This window comes from Haliotis rubra, unplaced genomic scaffold, assembly GCF_003918875.1.
Source record: "Haliotis rubra isolate DU_JTF1 unplaced genomic scaffold, ASM391887v1 Scf287, whole genome shotgun sequence".
Taxonomy (NCBI): domain Eukaryota; kingdom Metazoa; phylum Mollusca; class Gastropoda; order Lepetellida; family Haliotidae; genus Haliotis; species Haliotis rubra.
Window position 1 is genome coordinate 940,259 of NW_025766954.1, and position 19,687 is coordinate 959,945.

General features: G+C 39.6%; 1 protein-coding gene across 2 annotated transcripts in view; it reads left to right on the forward strand.

The window, feature by feature from the left end:
* The window catches only part of LOC124281652 (probable serine carboxypeptidase CPVL), a 37,904-nt gene extending 21,907 nt beyond the window's left edge, over window positions 1-15,997 (forward strand). For both annotated transcript variants that reach the window (XM_046717589.1, XM_046717588.1), the window contains exons 6-15: window positions 4,521-4,619; window positions 5,138-5,196; window positions 5,826-5,905; window positions 7,036-7,102; window positions 8,022-8,144; window positions 11,097-11,228; window positions 11,783-11,866; window positions 12,506-12,688; window positions 14,390-14,575; window positions 15,220-15,997. In XM_046717589.1, coding sequence (XP_046573545.1) covers window positions 4,521-4,619; window positions 5,138-5,196; window positions 5,826-5,905; window positions 7,036-7,102; window positions 8,022-8,144; window positions 11,097-11,228; window positions 11,783-11,866; window positions 12,506-12,688; window positions 14,390-14,575; window positions 15,220-15,318 — 1,112 coding nt within the window. In that variant the 3' untranslated portion in view covers window positions 15,319-15,997. The remainder of the gene's footprint in view (window positions 1-4,520; window positions 4,620-5,137; window positions 5,197-5,825; window positions 5,906-7,035; window positions 7,103-8,021; window positions 8,145-11,096; window positions 11,229-11,782; window positions 11,867-12,505; window positions 12,689-14,389; window positions 14,576-15,219) is intronic.
* The last annotated feature ends 3,690 nt before the right edge of the window (window positions 15,998-19,687 follow it).

Consider the following 19,687-nt stretch of genomic DNA (forward strand, 5'->3'; position numbering starts at 1 on the left):
TAGATTTGGTTATGCATAATGATTAGGTTTTGGCTCCATTCCATTGTAGCATGCTGACCCCACATACAGCTCCTCTGATACTGTGGCTTGATACAGAAAGGTAGATTTATGTATAATGATTAGGTTTGGTTGATTCCATTGTAGCATGCTGGACCATACAGCTCCTCTGATACTGTGGCTTGATACAGAAAGGTAGATTTATGTATAATGATTAGGTTTGGTTGATTCCATTGTAGCATGCTGACCCCATACAGCTCCTCTGGATACTGTGGCTTGATACAGACAGGTAGATTTGGTTATGTATAATGATTAGGTTTGGTCGATTCCATTGTAGCATGCTGACCCCCATACAGCCCTCTGATACTGTGGCTTGATACAGAAAGGTAGATTTGGTTATGTATAATGATTAGGTTTGGTTGATTCCATTGTAGCATGCTGACCCCCATACAGCCCTCTGATACTCTGGCTTGATACAGAAAGGTAGATTTATGTATAATGATTAGGTTTGGTCGATTCCATTGTAGCATGCTGACCCCCATACAGCTCCTCTGATACTCTGGCTTGATACAGAAAGGTAGATTTGGTTATGTATAATGATAAGGTTTGGTTGATTCCATTGTAGCATGCTGACCCCCATACAGCTCCTCTGATACTGTGGCTTGATACAGAAAGGTAGATTTGGTTATGTATAATGATAAGGTTTGGTCGATTCCATTGTAGCAAGCTGACCCCCATACAGCTCCTCTGATACTGTGGCTTGATACAGAAAGGTAGATTTGGTTATGTATAATGATTAGGTTTGGTTGATTCCATTGTAGCATGCTGACCCCCATACAGCTCCTCTGATACTGTGGCTTGATGCAGACAGGTAGATTTGGTTATGTATAATGATTAGGTTTGGTTGATTCCATTGTAGCATGCTGACCCCCATACAGCTCCTCTGATACTGTGGCTTGATACAGAAAGGTAGATTTGGTTATGTATAATGATAAGGTTTGGTCGATTCCATTGTAGCATGCTGACCCCCATACAGCTCCTCTGATACTGTGGCTTGATACAGAAAGGTAGATTTGGTTATGTATAATGATTAGGTTTGGTTGATTCCATTGTAGCATGCTGACCCCCATACAGCTTCTGATACTCTGGCTTGATACAGAAAGGTAGATTTGGTTATGTATAATGATTAGGTTTGGTCGATTCCATTGTAGCATGCTGACCCCATACAGCTCCTCTGATACTGTGGCTTGATACAGAAAGGTAGATTTGGTTATGTATAATGATTAGGTTTGGTTGATTCCATTGTAGCATGCTGACCCCCATACAGCTCCTCTGATACTGTGGCTTGATACAGAAAGGTAGATTTGGTTATGTATAATGATTAGGTTTGGTGGATTCCATTGTAGCAAGCTGACCCCCATACAGCTCCTCTGATACTGTGGCTTGATACAGAAAGGTAGATTTGGTTATGTATAATGATAAGGTTTGGTCGATTCCATTGTAGCATGCTGACCCCCATACAGCTCTCCTCTGATACTGTGGCTTGATACAGAAAGGTAGATTTATGTATAATGATTAGGTTTGGTTGATTCCATTGTAGCATGCTGACCCCCATACAGCTCCTCTGATACTGTGGCTTGATACAGAAAGGTAGATTTATGTATAATGATTAGGTTTGGTTGATTCCATTGTAGCATGCTGACCCCCATACAGCTCCTCTGATACTGTGGCTTGATACAGAAAGGTAGATTTGGTTATGTATAATGATTAGGTTTGGTTGATTCCATTGTAGCATGCTGACCCCCATACAGCTCCTCTGATACTGTGGCTTGATACAGAAAGGTAGATTTGGTTATGTATAATGATTAGGTTTGGTCGATTCCATTGTAGCAAGCTGACCCCCATACAGCTCCTCTGATACTGTGGCTTGATACAGAAAGGTAGATTTGGTTATGTATAATGATTAGGTTTGGTCGATTCCATTGTAGCATGCTGACCCCCATACAGCTCCTCTGATACTGTGGCTTGATACAGAAAGGTAGATTTATGTATAATGATTAGGTTTGGTTGATTCCATTGTAGCATGCTGACCCCCATACAGCTCCTCTGATACTGTGGCTTGATACAGAAAGGTAGATTTATGTATAATGATTAGGTTTGGTTGATTCCATTGTAGCATGCTGACCCCCATACAGCTCCTCTGATACTGTGGCTTGATACAGACAGGTAGATTTGGTTATGTATAATGATTAGGTTTGGTCGATTCCATTGTAGCATGCTGACCCCCATACAGCTCCTCTGATACTGTGGCTTGATACAGAAAGGTAGATTTGGTTATGTATAATGATTAGGTTTGGTTGATTCCATTGTAGCATGCTGACCCCCATACAGCTCCTCTGATACTCTGGCTTGATACAGAAAGGTAGATTTATGTATAATGATTAGGTTTGGTTGATTCCATTGTAGCATGCTGACCCCCATACAGCTCCTCTGATACTGTGGCTTGATACAGAAAGATAGATTTGGTTATGTATAATGATAAGGTTTGGTCGATTCCATTGTAGCATGCTGACCCCCATACAGCTCCTCTGATACTGTGGCTTGATACAGAAAGGTAGATTTGGTTATGTATAATGATTAGGTTTGGTTGATTCCATTGTAGCATGCTGACCCCCATACAGCTCCTCTGATACTGTGGCTTGATACAGAAAGGTAGATTTGGTTATGTATAATGATAAGGTTTGGTCGATTCCATTGTAGCATGCTGACCCCCATACAGCTCCTCTGATACTGTGGCTTGATACAGAAAGGTAGATTTGGTTATGTATAATGATAAGGTTTGGTCGATTTCATTGTAGCATGCTGACCCCCATACAGCTCCTCTGATACTGTGGCTTGATACAGAAAGGTAGATTTGGTTATGTATAATGATTAGGTTTGGTTGATTCCATTGTAGCATGCTGACCCCCATACAGCTCCTCTGATACTGTGACTTGATGCAGAAAGGTAGATTTGGTTATGTATAATGATTAGGTTTGGTTGATTCCATTGTAGCATGCTGACCCCCATACAGCTCCTCTGATACTCTGGCTTGATACAGAAAGGTAGATTTGGTTATGTATAATGATTAGGTTTGGTCGATTCCATTGTAGCATGCTGACCCCCATACAGCTCCTCTGATACTGTGGCTTGATACAGAAAGGTAGATTTGGTTATGTATAATGATTAGGTTTGGTCGATTCCATTGTAGCAAGCTGACCCCCATACAGCTCCTCTGATACTGTGGCTTGATACAGAAAGGTAGATTTGGTTATGTATAATGATTAGGTTTGGTCGATTCCATTGTAGCATGCTGACCCCCATACAGCTCCTCTGATACTGTGGCTTGATACAGAAAGGTAGGTTTATGTATAATGATAAGGTTTGGTTGATTCCATTGTAGCATGCTGAGCCCCATACAGCTCCTCTGATACTCTGGCTTGATACAGAAAGGTAGATTTATGTATAATGATTAGGTTTGGTTGATTCCATTGTAGCATGCTGACCCCCATACAGCTCCTCTGATACTGTGGCTTGATACAGACAGGTAGATTTGGTTATGTATAATGATTAGGTTTGGTTGATTCCATTGTAGCATGCTGACCCCCATACAGCTCCTCTGATACTGTGGCTTGATACAGACAGGTACATTTGGTTATGTATAATGATTAGGTTTGGTCGATTCCATTGTAGCATGCTGACCCCCATACAGCTCCTCTGATACTGTGACTTGATACAGAAAGGTAGATTTGGTTATGTATAATGATAAGGTTTGGTTGATTCCATTGTAGCATGCTGACCCCCATACAGCTCCTCTGATACTCTGGCTTGATACAGAAAGGTAGATTTGGTTATGTATAATGATAAGGTTTGGTCGATTCCATTGTAGCAAGCTGACCCCCATACAGCTCCTCTGATACTGTGGCTTGATACAGAAAGGTAGATTTGGTTATGTATAATGATTAGGTTTGGTTGATTCTATTGTAGCAAGCTGACCCCCATACAGCTCCTCTGATACTGTGGCTTGATACAGACAGGTAGATTTGGTTATGTATAATGATAAGGTTTGGTCGATTCCATTGTAGCATGCTGACCCCCATACAGCTCCTCTGATACTCTGGCTTGATACAGAAAGGTAGATTTGGTTATGTATAATGATTAGGTTTGGTTGATTCCATTGTAGCATGCTGACCCCCATACAGCTCCTCTGATACTGTGGCTTGATACAGAAAGGTAGATTTATGTATAATGATTAGGTTTGGTTGATTCCATTGTAGCAAGCTGACCCCCATACAGCTCCTCTGATACTGTGGCTTGATACAGAAAGGTAGATTTATGTATAATGATTAGGTTTGGTTGATTCCATTGTAGCATGCTGACCCCCATACAGCTCCTCTGATACTCTGGCTTGATACAGAAAGGTAGATTTATGTATAATGATTAGGTTTGGTTGATTCCATTGTAGCATGCTGACCCCCATACAGCTCCTCTGATACTGTGGCTTGATGGTGGTCCAGGGACCAGCGGCTTGTTCGGACTGTTTGTACAGAACGGACCGTTCATTGTGGACAAAGACTTGAAATGTAAGTTTCCACTCAAAATTAATATTTCAAAATGGATGATATGGAAAATGATAGCATCGTTTAACCATAAAAAGGTAGCTTTCATAAACAGGGCATGTCAATATCATTTAAAATGTCGGAGCTTGAAGACTGTTATTTTACTCCCATAATGATAGACTTTGAATATTTTCATAATTATTATAATTCCTAAAAGGACTGTTTGCTTAATCTATGGGGTTATATGTTTTAGGATTTGATCATATTTCGCTTACATAACCACAAACCACTACTCACTGGCCACATTCATTTTGTGCGAAACGTTATTATGACCCCTCTCAAATACATTTCATACATGTTTTGTTTGTTACCAAAACTGAAAAAGAGACATTTAGTTTTCATGAATTCTTCTAGTTTTGGATTGCCAAAATACATCTGAATTGGATAAAATCAGGATGTTTTGTTAAAATGACTCTTTTGCCGTCACAGGCACTAACATAAACATCTGAAATAAATCCTTAAAATTCTGTTTGATTTTCCAGTGTCACCACGGAAGACTGACTGGTCACTCAAGCATTCTTTGTTATTTATTGACAACCCTGTAAGTACTGAGGAGTTTGTAGCAATAATTGATGGGATTTCTTGACAACCTTGTAAGTACTGAGGTGTTTGTAATCTGACTGTCACAAAAACAAAATACAAATAGTTTCAATCTATTTAAAGATTGTCCTCAATATTATTTTGTGATTCAGGTGGTGTAAACATCTGTAGATAGAGGATTGACATGAATTGAAATCACTGATTTTTACATTGATAAACACCAACAATCACCTCCGCTTCCATGGTTTTGTATATGTTAGATCTTGATCAGTAAATATGTATAATGAATCAGTGTAGATCTCAGTAAATATTTATATTTCCTAAAAATTTCAGTAATGTACATATTTACTAATTATACATATTTACTGTAACATATATAGTAAATAGTCCAGGAGATTCCTGGTGTTTAAATCCAAATTTATCAATGTTTTCAACCAGTTAGGTTGAAGCACACACAAATTCATTTTACAAAGTAAAGTGACATCATAGTCCATTTCACTGGTTGCTCAACTCACATTCACTGAAGTATACTCATGAAATGTTGATTAAATTATTCATGATAACGATAACTATTTGTATGAATATCCCCTCAAAGACTGGCAGCTGTGTTTAACTCCATGTGCTTGACAGGTCGGCACAGGCTTCAGTTTCACTGGCAATGACAAAGGCTATGCCACCACGGAGGACGATGTTGCAAGGGACCTCTACAGGTAATTACAACTTTATCCTGTTAATAAGGCTGTGTATTGGTCAGGTATGTACTTGAAACAACACACCTTAGGTGTATCATATGTACCTGATGCCATTGAGGATTCTGGGCTGGAGTTTAATCTCACCAACCGCTGATGGTTGTTTGAGGCAGGTGGTGAGACTCGATGACATGGCTGATCCCAGACAACATGGGATGGTTTCCTGAATGTCATTCCATCATATTGTTGGAATATTGTGATTACCACGCCAAACAACAAACAGGCACACTTATGTATTCCTTACAGAAAGTACTGGACAAGTACTGGGGTCTTATGCATTTGGTCACATCATTCAAACTCAGCTTTCCATGTTACAGGAAGATCAACAATGATCAAAATTAACTGATATGGATTTCTTCAGATCAACATAGTTGATGTAACCCTATGTCTGATGCACAATCACAGGGAGATTGGAACAAAACATGTAGACAGCTGATTGCTATTTCCCCCTTAGTTGACAATTCAAATGCACACGGTTAACTTTATCTTTACATGTAAATCCATGCCTAACATAACAGGAACTACAACTGAAATTGTGAATTGTCATGTCTAGTGAGTTTTTAGTGCAAGTTTCCGACAATATGGCAGTGATGCTATGCACAAGAAAATTATTATATATTACTTGGCCTTTATTATGTGTTATGTATAACACAAGTGTTTTATAACACAGGGTTCAACCATGGATCCCAAGACAGGATATGTACAATTGTTGTACAGACATGTCTACAGGAAGCATAGCTATACATTCCCAACACAATATATCTATCTCATTATCTCCCAGTTATATCCACCTCGATTCTCACCACCCATCAAGATCCGGGGTTATAATTGATCTTCAGTAACCCATGCTTGTCATAAGAGGCGACTAACGGGATCAGGTTGTCAGGCTCGCTGACTTGGTTGACACATATCATTGTATCCCAATCGCGTAGATCGATGCTCATGCTGTAGATCCCTGGATTGTCTGGTTCAGACTCGATTCTTTACAGACTGCCGCCATATAGCTGGGATATTGCTGAATGCGACGGAAAACTACACTCACTCACTGACGCGATTCTCACCACTTTCTTATTCCTGATTTCTTCTTGTAGTTTCCTCCTGCAGTTCTACACCATGTTCCCTAAATTCCAGAAGAACGATCTGTACATCACCGGACAGGTACACTTCTCACCCACAACATATTTCTTGGAAGTCTAATTACGTTTTACATTTTAATTCCATTGTATCATTTTCTTCAAAACAGAACATTTCTGCATGAAAATCCTTAAGGAGGTAATGTCAGGTAAACGAACATTCAGATTGTGTGACCTGAAGGGTAATGTGAGTTTAGGTTTGTAAAATTATTCTTTTTTCTTTTTATCTTTCATTTTATTCAGAAAGTGTTTTCAGAGTATAGTATTTCAAAAGCGCGTACATTAGTTTGTTTTAAAGCTCTTTTGAAAAGTATATGCTCACCAAACACACAAGCATATATGTATATGGCAGGAAAATTAATAATAATATATAATAGTGCATATCTATACTGCACACATATCCACACTAAGCATGCTCATGGCGCTAACACATTAGTACCCCAGATAGCCCAAGCTGCCTGTTAGGCGCTAGAAGGTTATAGTCACATGACTTATCCCACCAGGTACCCACATTCTCCTGGGTGAACTGAGGCAATTTTGAACAAATTTACTTGCCTAAGGTGAGATCACATGTGTCACATGTGCTTCAGTGTGGGGCAGGACTGAAGTCCTAGAAACTCTCAGGAGTCAAGCTGCCAAATACGGTAACACATATAAGGGATATCCATGCAGAATTCAGCAACCCTTGCTTGTCATAACTGGCGACTAACAGGATCAAGTGGTCAGGCTAACCAATTTGGTTGACACATGTCATTGTATCCATTTTGTGTATATCGATGCTCATGATATTGATCTCCAGATTGTCTTGTCCAAACTGTATTATTTACAGACCGCCACCATATAGCTGGACTATTACTGAGTGCAGTGTTAAAAACGAACAACGTAAAAACTCTTGAGCATAATAAGCCTATATTGATATGATTGCTTGTCATGTCTGTTTCTAGAGTTATGCTGGCAAATACATTCCCGCTATCAGCTATAAGATCCACACGGAGAACCCCCAAGCCAAAGTCAGCATTAACTTGAAGGGACTTTTCATTGGAGGAGCATTCACTGACCCAATTTCAGTATGTACTCACGACAAATATAATTAAATGCATGGCCAAAACCTTCAATACAATATGTTGCCAAACAGTTGCTATTAGTACAATTTAGCGACCTTGACACTATAGATGTAATTTGGGGGCACCTGATGCCAGTGTTGTACACCAAATATTGAAGTCTGTGGTGATTGGTTTCAGAGACAACTACTGCTAAAATTCATGAAAAAAACACATGAATTGATTTTGAATTATCTGCCCTAAGTCATTAAGCCTAACACCTATGGATTTTTGTGACTGGTTATTAAGTTATATTATGTTTTTTATACGCTTGCTTTTGAGTGCTTTAACGTTATAATAGTTCAGGGCGAAAGTGTGCTTTATTACACTATGCATGGTGGTAGAGTGAACTGTATTTCTTTTCTAAGATGCCCAAATTTAATACTTACCGACGATAAATCTAAGGCAGAAAACAAACAGAAAAGCGATGGTGTCAGTGACCTAAATTAACGATCCTCGTTTAGGGCTAACTGGTGTGCTGTTCTATTGTCACGTCTGCCCCCTACGTTAAGGCACACGTTGCCAGAAAAACAAATGATAAACAGTAGGAGTGATGTTGCAGCTGCCTTTGCCATTGGCTTGTAGTAAGGTTTTTAGTGTTCTACCGGATGAAAATGTGGTGTCAATTCTGGCCGTTTTCTTCAGTAGTCTGCTGATTTGATGGCTGATGTATCCCATATATGGGATGTTGATAAGGACGGGTGATGGTTCAGGCTTGGGTCTGGGTCGGTCTTGATGTTGGAGAGTTGACTTGATAGTGGTTTCCACTAGTTGTCTCGGGTAGCCATTGAGGGTTATGAAAGTGGTCTTGAGGTGGTCTAGTTCTTGTTGGAGATTGGAGGGGTGCAGATAGATTTGGCATGTCTGGCTAACGTAGATATGATGGCTCTCTTGATCTGGGGGTGATGGCTGGAGTGGTAGTGGATATATTGGTCAGTGTGGGTCGGTTTGCGGTCTTCCCATGAGATCGCCAGTGACAGTCGCGAGCCCATGGGAAGACCATGTCTTACTTCACATGGCAAAACCTAAAATATCATCAAACCCATCTTTATTAACATCCCCTATGTGGGATACATCAGCCATCAAATCAGCAGACTACTGAAGAAAACGGCCAGAATTGACACCACATTTTCATCCGGTAGAACACTAAAAACCTTACTACAAGCCAATGGCAAAGGCAGCTGCAACATCACTCCTAACCCAACAGGATGTGTCTACAAATTGGAATGTAACTGTGGTGACACTTACATCGGTGAGACTGGCTATTGCCACTCGGATAAAAGAGCACAAAACATCTGTCAACAAGTCAGACTTAAAATCAGCTCTTTCTGAACACTTAGTTAAGAATCCTGACCATACAATCAACTGGCAACACACAGAAATCTTAGCCGTCAACACATTAGCAATTGGCGTTAACGAAAATTAATGGAAGCTATGCACATCAAACGTTCCAAACTGGAGTTGAATAGGGACCAGGGTGTCTTCCTTCCCAATGCTTGGTGTATTAACTAATTTCCCTCCAACTATGGTGTTTACCAAAACATGCTGTACATCCCATCGCCTAATTTTTATTATTGTACATCTCAATCACCCAATCTCTATCACTGTATATCCGTTACTGGCTTCCATCTATGGTCATTCACTCTATGTAAACATGTTTTACAAACAGTATGTATTTAACTTAATCCCCTCACCAATCTGTTGTAATAACAACTCTGTGGCTTCCTGTACATACTATATATACCTCTGTAACTATTCACTGTCATTCACCTGATGAAGGGGCAAGCATTAGCCCAGAAGCGTTGTGTGTAAATAATAAAGAAGTTGCACATCCATATCAAGTGTCTTGTATGACCCTACCAACTTCTAAATGCCTATCAAACATCTGATGCCTATCAAACATCTACCTAGGTTATGTTCAATTATGAGGGGGCAGACTAGAATGGCGCAGCTGAACTAATACATTATGACGTAACACAAAAAGTTTCAACGCCATTGATCTTTCACCAAAGCATCTTAGAAATTGGAGATAAATAACACAGATTTTCTAAAGATATTCAAGTTTTAAGAATCATATTTCACCAAATTCCAAATTTACTATAATGATTCTATTTTTACACCACTCATGGTGTTTTTTACATTCCTTACAGAGATATTAAGTTCATAGAGAAAGACAATTTCAGGCAACAAGAACTTTTAAAAATGAAACTGGTTGACAATTTAATGTGTACTCTCTGTAATCATGCTGATGAAAATCTATGTTGGGGGTGTGATGAAACAAAAATATATATTTGGAAGGAACTTCAAAATTGGATTTATCAAAACATATAGGAATTGCAATTGACAAAATTTCATGTTTGGTTTGGTACTCTAAGTACTAACCCTCTACTTTATCACATACTTTTTTTCCACTTAAAGATACATTTATATTTGCATATTGAAGAAAACCAATGCCGAAATCAATTTGTTTTTTTTATAAAGATTATAAAATTTGTATTTATGATTGAAAAATGTATATCCAAAAGAAACAATGATTTTGATTTTTTTTCGAAAAAATGGTTTCCTTTATTCCCAATATTTGATCCAAAATGATTTCTCTCGCTTTGAAATTTGATATGTAATATAAACATATCTCAGGGCTTCACACATTGTACCCATGTGGGGTATTCTAACCTGAGTCTTCATCATGACGAGCAAACGCTTTAACCACAGGGAAACCCCAACAAAATATGCTTGATAACAGCATCAAAATACCCTGCCCTGTCCTAATACGTTATGCACAGTTAGAAGAATGATAATCCTGTTACACCATGGGGTCTTTACCGTCATGTGTAGGTTGGGGTGGCGGGGATGATTTTTCCATGTCATTTATAATCAGGCTACGCTGAAGCTGATTTTCTGTTCCGTCATGTTTCATAGATGATTCCTGCCTATGCTGACTACCTGTTCAACGTTGGCCTGTTCGATGAGAATGAGAAACAGTATTTCCAAGGACAAATGGGAAAGATTACAGAGCTTGTGAAAGCGAAAAAACTCAAGAATGCAATGGATGTAAGTAACCAAAAGTCTTTAAGTATATATTGTAGGACCTCAACAACGGTTAGTATATACTACATGAAGACTTTAATTGCCTCAGTTTTAATTTTGGCATGTCAGAGCATTCTCTTCAGCACTTCTTGCCTAGAATTGTGAACATTTGAATTTCTCAGCACCTGGAAGCTATAGCATTAGCCATGGGTTTCAAATATTCACATTTCTAGCCATCTAGATCCTACAGGATGAGCCAGGGGTTTCAAATGTTATCACTTCCAGACATCACATGCTCAGTAACAGCAGTAAATATGAAAACATGTATATTTATTGACATGGCAAACATTATCAGTCACTTTCTAAAACACTCGCTCTAAGTGAACTTACATGACTTCACACTGGAAACATGTCAGTCAAAGGAAATATTCTCTCACCAGTTACAATTTCCAGTCCCTCTTCATGATGTGAATAGCCAGACTAGCATCAGTACCTTTTAACAGTGGAGGTATCTCTTGAATATTTTCACGTTTAACCGTACATTGCAACATAGTCATTTGTCTCTTTTCTTTTGGCAGATCTTCTCAGCTGCCTTGTTGGGGAAAGGGTTCTTCTACAATGCCACTGGATACATTGCTCATGAGAATATTCTGGAAGTCCAGGTGAGCCTGATGGCGTGTGGGTAGAGAAATATATTTATTTTTAAGAGACTATTATGTGTGCCCTTTGGAATTTAAGTGTGCCAGCAATAACAATACTTTTCATACATCTTTGAATACAGTGAATATTTTATGCAAGATGCTAAATTTTGATAAAACCCTTTTCGATTTATGACTCCACAGGTTTATGTTGTAAATTGTTTTGTGCATAATGTGTTTATGTTCATTTGCTGTTTCAGGAGTCTGCGGATTGTCACTTAATTGTTTCAGGAGTCTGCAGATTGTCATTTCGCTGTTTCAGGAGTCTGCAGATTGTCAATTCTTTGTTTCAGAAGTCTGCAGATTGTCAATTCTTTGTTTCAGAAGTCTGCAGATTGTCACTTCACAGTTTCAGGAGTCTGCAGATTGTCAATTCTTTGTTTCAGAAGTCTGCAGATTGTCACTTCACAGTTTCAGAAGTCTGCAGATTGTCAATTCTTTGTTTCAGAAGTCTGCAGATTGTCACTTCCCTGTTTCAGGAGTCTGCAGATTGTCAATTCTTTGTTTCAGAAGTCTGCAGATTGTCACTTCACAGTTTCAGGAGTCTGGAGATTGTCACTTTGCTATTTCTGGAGTCTGCAGATTGTCACTTCATTGTTTCAGGGGCCCGCAGATATGAACTACTATGTGTCCTATGTTGATCTCCCTGAAGTCCGCCGTGCGATCCATGTCGGAAATGTGTCCTACTCCGAGCCCAGCAACCTAGTATTTGAGAAGCTGTATTCCGACTTCCTGGACAGCGTGAGGCCCTGGTTTGTTACTCTGCTCAACAGTGGCAAGTACAAGGCAAGTAAAACTATTGAGTCTTGAAGTTGTCCCACAAGAGTTGACAAACTACTATAATATTACTAAAGCAAAAGTTTTCAACTTGTGATTACAATAAATTTGTTACGTTTTGGTCCAGCTGCCACAGCAGCAGCAACTTCTTATTGTGAATAACACAACGTTTCGGAGTGTATACTTGCTCCTTCATCAGGTGAATAACACGACGTTTCGGAGTGTATGCTTGCTCCTTCATCAGGTGAATAACACAACGTTTCGGAGTGTATGCTTGCTCCTTCATCAGGTGAATAACACGACGTTTCGAGTGTATGCTTGTGAATAACACAACGCTTTGGAGTGTATGCTTGCTCCTTCATCAGGTGAATAACACGCGGCGTTTGGGAGTGTATGCTTGCTCCTTCATCATAACACAACGTGAATAACACGACGCTCAGAGTGTATAACTCGGCGTTGCTCCTTCATCAGGTGAATAACACGACGTTTCGGAGTGTATGCTTGCTCCTTCATCAGGTGAATAACACGACGTTTCGGAGTGTATGCTTGCTCCTTCATCAGGTGAATAACACGACGTTTCGGAGTGTATGCTTGCTCCTTCATCAGGTGAATAACACGACGTTTCGGAGTGTATGCTTGCTCCTTCATCAGGTGAATAACACGACGTTTCGGAGTGTATGCTTGCTCCTTCATCAGGTGAATAACACGACGTTTCGGAGTGTATGCTTGCTCCTTCATCAGGTGAATAACACGACGTTTCGGAGTGTATGCTTGCTCCTTCATCAGGTGAATAACCACGACGCTTTGGTGTATGCTTGCTCCTTCATCAGGTGAATAACCACGGCGTTTGAGTGTATGCTTGCTCCTTCATCAGGTGAATAACACGCTTTTGAGTGTATGCTTGCTCCTTCATCAGGTGAATAACACGGCGTTTGGAGTGTATGCTTGCTCCTTCATCAGGTGAATAACACGGCGTTTGAGTGTATGCTTGCTCCTTCATCAGGTGAATAACTGCTTGCTTCATCAGGTGAATAACCACGACGTTTGGAGTGTATGCTTGCTCCTTCATCAGGTGAATAACACGACGTTTGGAGTGTATGCTTGCTTGCTTCATCAGGTGAATAACACGACGTTCGGTGTATGCTTCCTCCTTCATCAGGTGAATAACACGGCGTTTGGAGTGTATGCTTTGCTCCATCAGGTGAATAACTTTGGTGTATGCTTGCTCTTCATCAGGTGAATAACACGATGTTTGGAGTGTATGCTTGCTCCTTCATCAGGTGAATAACCGCGACGCTTTTGGGTGTATGCTTGCTTGCTCCTCATCAGGTGAATCAGGCTTTGAGGTGTATGCTCCTCCTTCATCAGGCGACGTTTGGTGTATGCTTGCTCCTTCATCATCGAAGCGTTTGGTGTATGCTTGCTCCTTCATCAGGAGAATTCACCGAAACATCGTGTTATTCACAGTAAAGAAGTTGACATCCATAAAATCTTGCTTTTCCTATGTATTCCATTTCTAAATGCCCTTCAAAGATTTGATATGTCAACCAAATCAGCGAGCCTGACCACCCGATCCTGTTAGTCGCCTCTTCGACAAGCATGGGTTGCTGAAGACCAGTTTTAACCCAGATCGTCATGAATATGAATCATAACACACCCATATCAATGCCCCACCATATTGTCTAGTGACAGAACATGTTTTGTCATCAGGTGCTGCTGTTCAACGGACAGCTGGACATCATCGTGTGTTCTCCTACCACAGAGGCCATGCTGGACAGTATGACCGAGTGGAAAGATCAGGCAGCCTACAAACAGGCCACCAAACATATCTGGAGAGTCTCCCCGACAGACAAAGATGTAGCAGGCTATGTCCGTGCAGTTGGCAACTTCACTCAGGTTCGTCATCAGCAGCTGGAGTATCATCCTCGACTATGCAGGGTATTCTAACTACCCTAGACCCATCAGACATAAGGCTAATAGCGGGGACATCACCATCTCATGGTTTGTCATCAACAGCTTGAGTATCATCCTCGACGATGCAGGGTATTCTAACTACCCTAGACCCATCAGATATAAGGCTAATAGCGGGGACATCACCATCTCATGATTTGTCATCAACAGCATTGACTGTAATTTAATAATTCAAGTATTTTTATTCGGTTATGCCCCCAGCACAAGTGTTGTGGTGATACTGGATGGGGCTCTTTCAATCTCTCTGTCGTTCTTCCTTTCTTCCATCCAAAAACTTTGGAGGAAACTGCTGAGGATGCTTGGAGGAAATTTACATCCCAACATCATTTTGGGATAAATATGATGACTGAATTTAAAACCATATCTTCAAAATTGTATAGATTTTATAGCATTATGGCCCTTGTATGATTGTTTTTGGACAAAGTGCGTCAGATCCAAAATGGGGAAAACACAACAGATAAAAGAATGTTTGTTTCACATTCTTGAAAAGGCTGTTTTGTATTTTGGTTCCATCTGTAGAGGAATTTGGCCAGATGCTGGATTTAGTAGTTGTGTCCTGTGTGTTGTAGGTGATTGTGCGAGAGGCAGGCCATATCGTCGCCTTCAACCAGCCGGACAGGGCGTATGACATGTTACAGCGATACATAGAGGACAGACCATTCTACTAGAAGATAAAACACCCATCATGTATGACTACTGGTACACATGGAACAGATGATTGGACGTGCTCTGTGTCACAGTTGAATTGGAATGCTTTTCAGGGTTCTGCTGTGGCAGAGATGGTGTCTGTGTTGATTTATCATTATGAAAACTACCGGTGAAATATGCAGTCGAACATTACTTTTCAAGCATGTGCATTTTCTCCAATATTGTCCAGATATAGGAGTGTCCAATAATCCTCTTTCCTGTTGCCTCCTCAACTCCAAATTCTATGGAGGCAGAGGCGATGGGGTAGCCTAGTGGTTAAAGTGTTCACTCGTCACACCGAAGAACCGGGTTCGATTCCCCACATGAGTACATTGTGTGAAGCCCATTTCTGGTGTCCCCCACCATGATATTGCTGGAATATTGCTAAAAGCGGCATAAAACTAAATTCACTCACTCACTATGGAGGCAAAAACAAATTTGAGAAAATGTACATGGCACCCACTTATCCCAGATCATTTGTAACCATCTCGTGTTATTCCGTAACAAGCCAAATATCGATCTTCTTGGAGGTTACGGAGAGGGGAGAGTGGTGACAAATAGGTCGACAAGCCTTCTTGGAGGTTACGAAAGGAGCCGAGTTTTGATTAATGATCACAGATACGTCCCTGTTCATCTTCAATCCATGTGTGTTTACCAAAAGATACCATTCTCAAACCTCAAGTGATTTTATATTTACATCTATTTTTTATATGAATATAACCTTGGAAAGGATTAAGTGCAAACAGATCATTTAATACAAATCTTAGTGATTGAATTGCTAGTTATAATTTTTTACTTTTGATCAGTATATTCTAGATTTGATTTACCATGTGAATACCATGATTTTTATATACATGTAATTGTGTTTTCTACAATGATGTTTACAAAATATTTTCTTCAGAGGTAAAATTGTCAGAGTGAGTGAGTGAGTTCAGTTTTACGCCGCACCCAGCAATATTCCAGCTATATGGCGGCGGTCTGTAAATAATCGAGTCTGGACCAGACAATCCAGTGATCAACAGCATGAGCATTGATCTGTGCAATTGGGAACCGATGACGTGTGTCAACCAAGTCAGCGAGCCTGACCACCTGATCCCAAATTGTCAGAGTGTCCGCCTCATAATATGTCATCCCTCCGTGAGGACATGACACAATTCATCTGTCTCAAAGGCATTGTCATCTAAATTTCATATTTCAATACATATTGATTAAATCATCATCCAACAAACTTCTGGGGTAGTTGTAAATACATAATCAATCAAAAATCATGTCTTATGTGATTGTCTGCATGTGTACTCAGCAGGTAGAAATAAAATATGCAAGATACATGAGTTGTTGTTGTTGTTGTTGTTGAATTACTGAAAGTAATATGTCCTAGGTCCAACACTCGTTCACTGATACCCATCTATAGTTTGGCATGAAATGCATGTGGACCCGTTTTTTTGTAAATATCTCTTCATCCAATGACCCAATCGATCTCAAACTGTGCAAGTGGATGTTTTGTCAGACAACCTAATCACATTGTAAATCACCGATTTTATGCATTTGTACTAAAGAATCTGTCTATGTAACTGTCAACAAAATAAACAGCAGAACGCAGACGGCTTGCAGAGGGAGGGAGCCAATGACCTGTAACAGCGGCAGTGTTGGGTCATAAAGGTCAAAGTTCGTCAATGTAGGTCAGCTATGCTGATGACCCTGATGTCAAAAGAATCTAACTTTGGCATATTTTTGCATATTCAAAAAAAAACAAATCCCAGTTGTGATTCAGAAATATGCATATACAGAGACAACGTGATAACTAAAATTTCAAGGGACTCGCCAAAATTGTTTACTTATCAGGTATTTTACTTATCCAAACTTATCAAAACCTGCAAATGACAACCACATGTATGTACAATTTACATGTATATGTATACAGCAGAATAACAGACAACATTTGTAAGTAATATGACATGATTTATTCCATAAAATTTCATTGCGTTAAGTAATACATTTATAATACAAAGTAATAAAAATTAAACATAATCAAACAAAATATTTTAGTCACAGTCTAGCTTATTACTCCACAAAAGCTGCCATGAGGGATTGTCTCTTTGCAAAACATCTCTTCATCTCTGCAACATAGTTGGCCATCATGTTGTAGCCTGTCATGACAGTATCTCCATCGTCTTGCGATATCAAGTAACGCCCGACGATTTTTAGGGCTGAAGTTGTGGCATCAAGAGTAGGTGGTAGAGGAGGGGGCACTTCGTCTTCATCTTCATCGTCACTGGGAAGCTGGGTCCTGGTCCTGAAATCGATCATGTTCTGGATGATGTCTTGCTCACTGTCAGGGCAGCTGGTTACCAAGTCATCATCCACACTGGCATACTTCGCAAGAGTGATGTTGTTAACAACTAGGGTGGCAAGGGGCACATCATCCTCAGGGTCGCTGTCATCATCGTCTTGGGTGTTGGTCTGGTCAGAGATCTTGAAGCCTGCATGTAAGTAGCACTTGTTTATTGTCTGGGGTTGGACGCATTCCAAGCCTGTCGTAGATGTTGCATGGCATCAAGGACTGTTATGTTTCTGGACTCCTTCTTGTCCATGGCCTTGATGAACTTGGTCATCAGCTGCTTTCTGTAGTGGACATTTAAGTTGTTGATGATGCCTTGGTCCATCGGCTGTATTTGGAAATATAAGGTGAACAGCTGGTGATAATAACGGTCTATGTTTAACAAATCTTTTTTCTCCTTCATTTAGTTGTATCAGAGAGGTTTCATTCTATAAAATAAATAAACAAAAACAGCAATACAATGTATGAGTACTTCGTTGATATCAAGTGCCACTGGAATCAAACAGATAATAGAGTTATCGTTCCTGTCTGAAGTAGTTCTGATGTTCCTGCGTCAATATGAAATCCTTCCAGAGGGGCACGAGTCGCTATTCGGCTTGTCCCGGAATAACTCGAGTTTGTTGGTTTTTTGGGGGTTTTCTTATTCATCTTTTTAGGTAATATAAACCATGCGTTTGTATACAGAGTTTGGCGGTATCTCAAATTGACAAGCATATCATAACAAATGGCATTGTAGGGTTAAAGGATCAGTTGTACATTAGTATCAATCAAACAGTTGATGGCAATCAGACCAAAATCCAACAAATTTGGCAAAGTTAGTAGAGCTCTCTCGATATTGTAAATTTTACTTATTTCCTTTCTGATCATATCGAAACTTGGTGTACAAGTACATGTTCTTATTTTAAAAAGGGTCAATTTGACAACTGTTATCAGGAGATTAAGGACATGGTTCCTTTTTTCAGAGAATCCAAATATGATTTGCATCGTATCGATATTCAATGTGATAATATGTAAAACCCTGTCAACGAAGGACAGTAAAGTTACTAGATTATCACAAAATGAGTTAAAACTAGCTAGCATATATCTTTAAAAGTAGAAAACTATTTTTGGACAATACAATGTAAAAATGGGCTATTTATCGCCAACAACTGAAGGTAGATCACCATACTAGGGTCCATGGGGACTTACATTACTTTTTCTACCTGCACGGACCCTAGCTGGATTTACACCATCCCTTCAGCCATTGGCGTTTAAGCTGAGATTGAGCCATGCATTTTTATAAAATGACATAATTACTACGATTACAAACCTGGTAGACTTAAATTTACTTCAAATGTTTTGGGACTTACGTACTCTCTCAGGAGGACAATGATTTTACGCTACGTCAACCCCCATCGAAGGTACATCCACTCACAAATTCAGTTTCTAATTTAATCACCAATTCTAAATATGTATTTATCTACAAAACATATGAATAAAATTTCATCTATCAGTTCTATTAATTTTAAAAATTCGAAAATTAAATGATAATTAGCAATACTAAAAAGATCCCTAACAGTTTTTACATTGAAATACTTATCCCTTATGATGGAAAATGCAACACAATCAAGCAGGACATACTTGACGTGGTTCTCTCATCACAAGGGATACAAAACGGAGGATCCTCACCCTTTAACAGGTATCCATGAGTATATCTTGTATGGCCGTCGCATGATGACCAAATCTGGACTGACAACTCAAGTAGGTGTAGCCGATAGTTGGTTTAATTTCGTGTAATTTATTGATACCAACTTGGGTGTCCCACTTCTGTTGCATTAGATCACGGATGTAGGTTTTAATGTTAGCTTTGTAATCAGATTATCAGATAAGAAAAGGTGTCACAGATGTGTTGAGTGCTGCCTCAGCAGTTAGATCGGCCATTGTATGCCCAGAAATGCCAACGTGGCTGGGTAACCAACAAAAGACGATGTCGTATTGACCAGTAGCAAGCTCATTATATATATAATTCATTT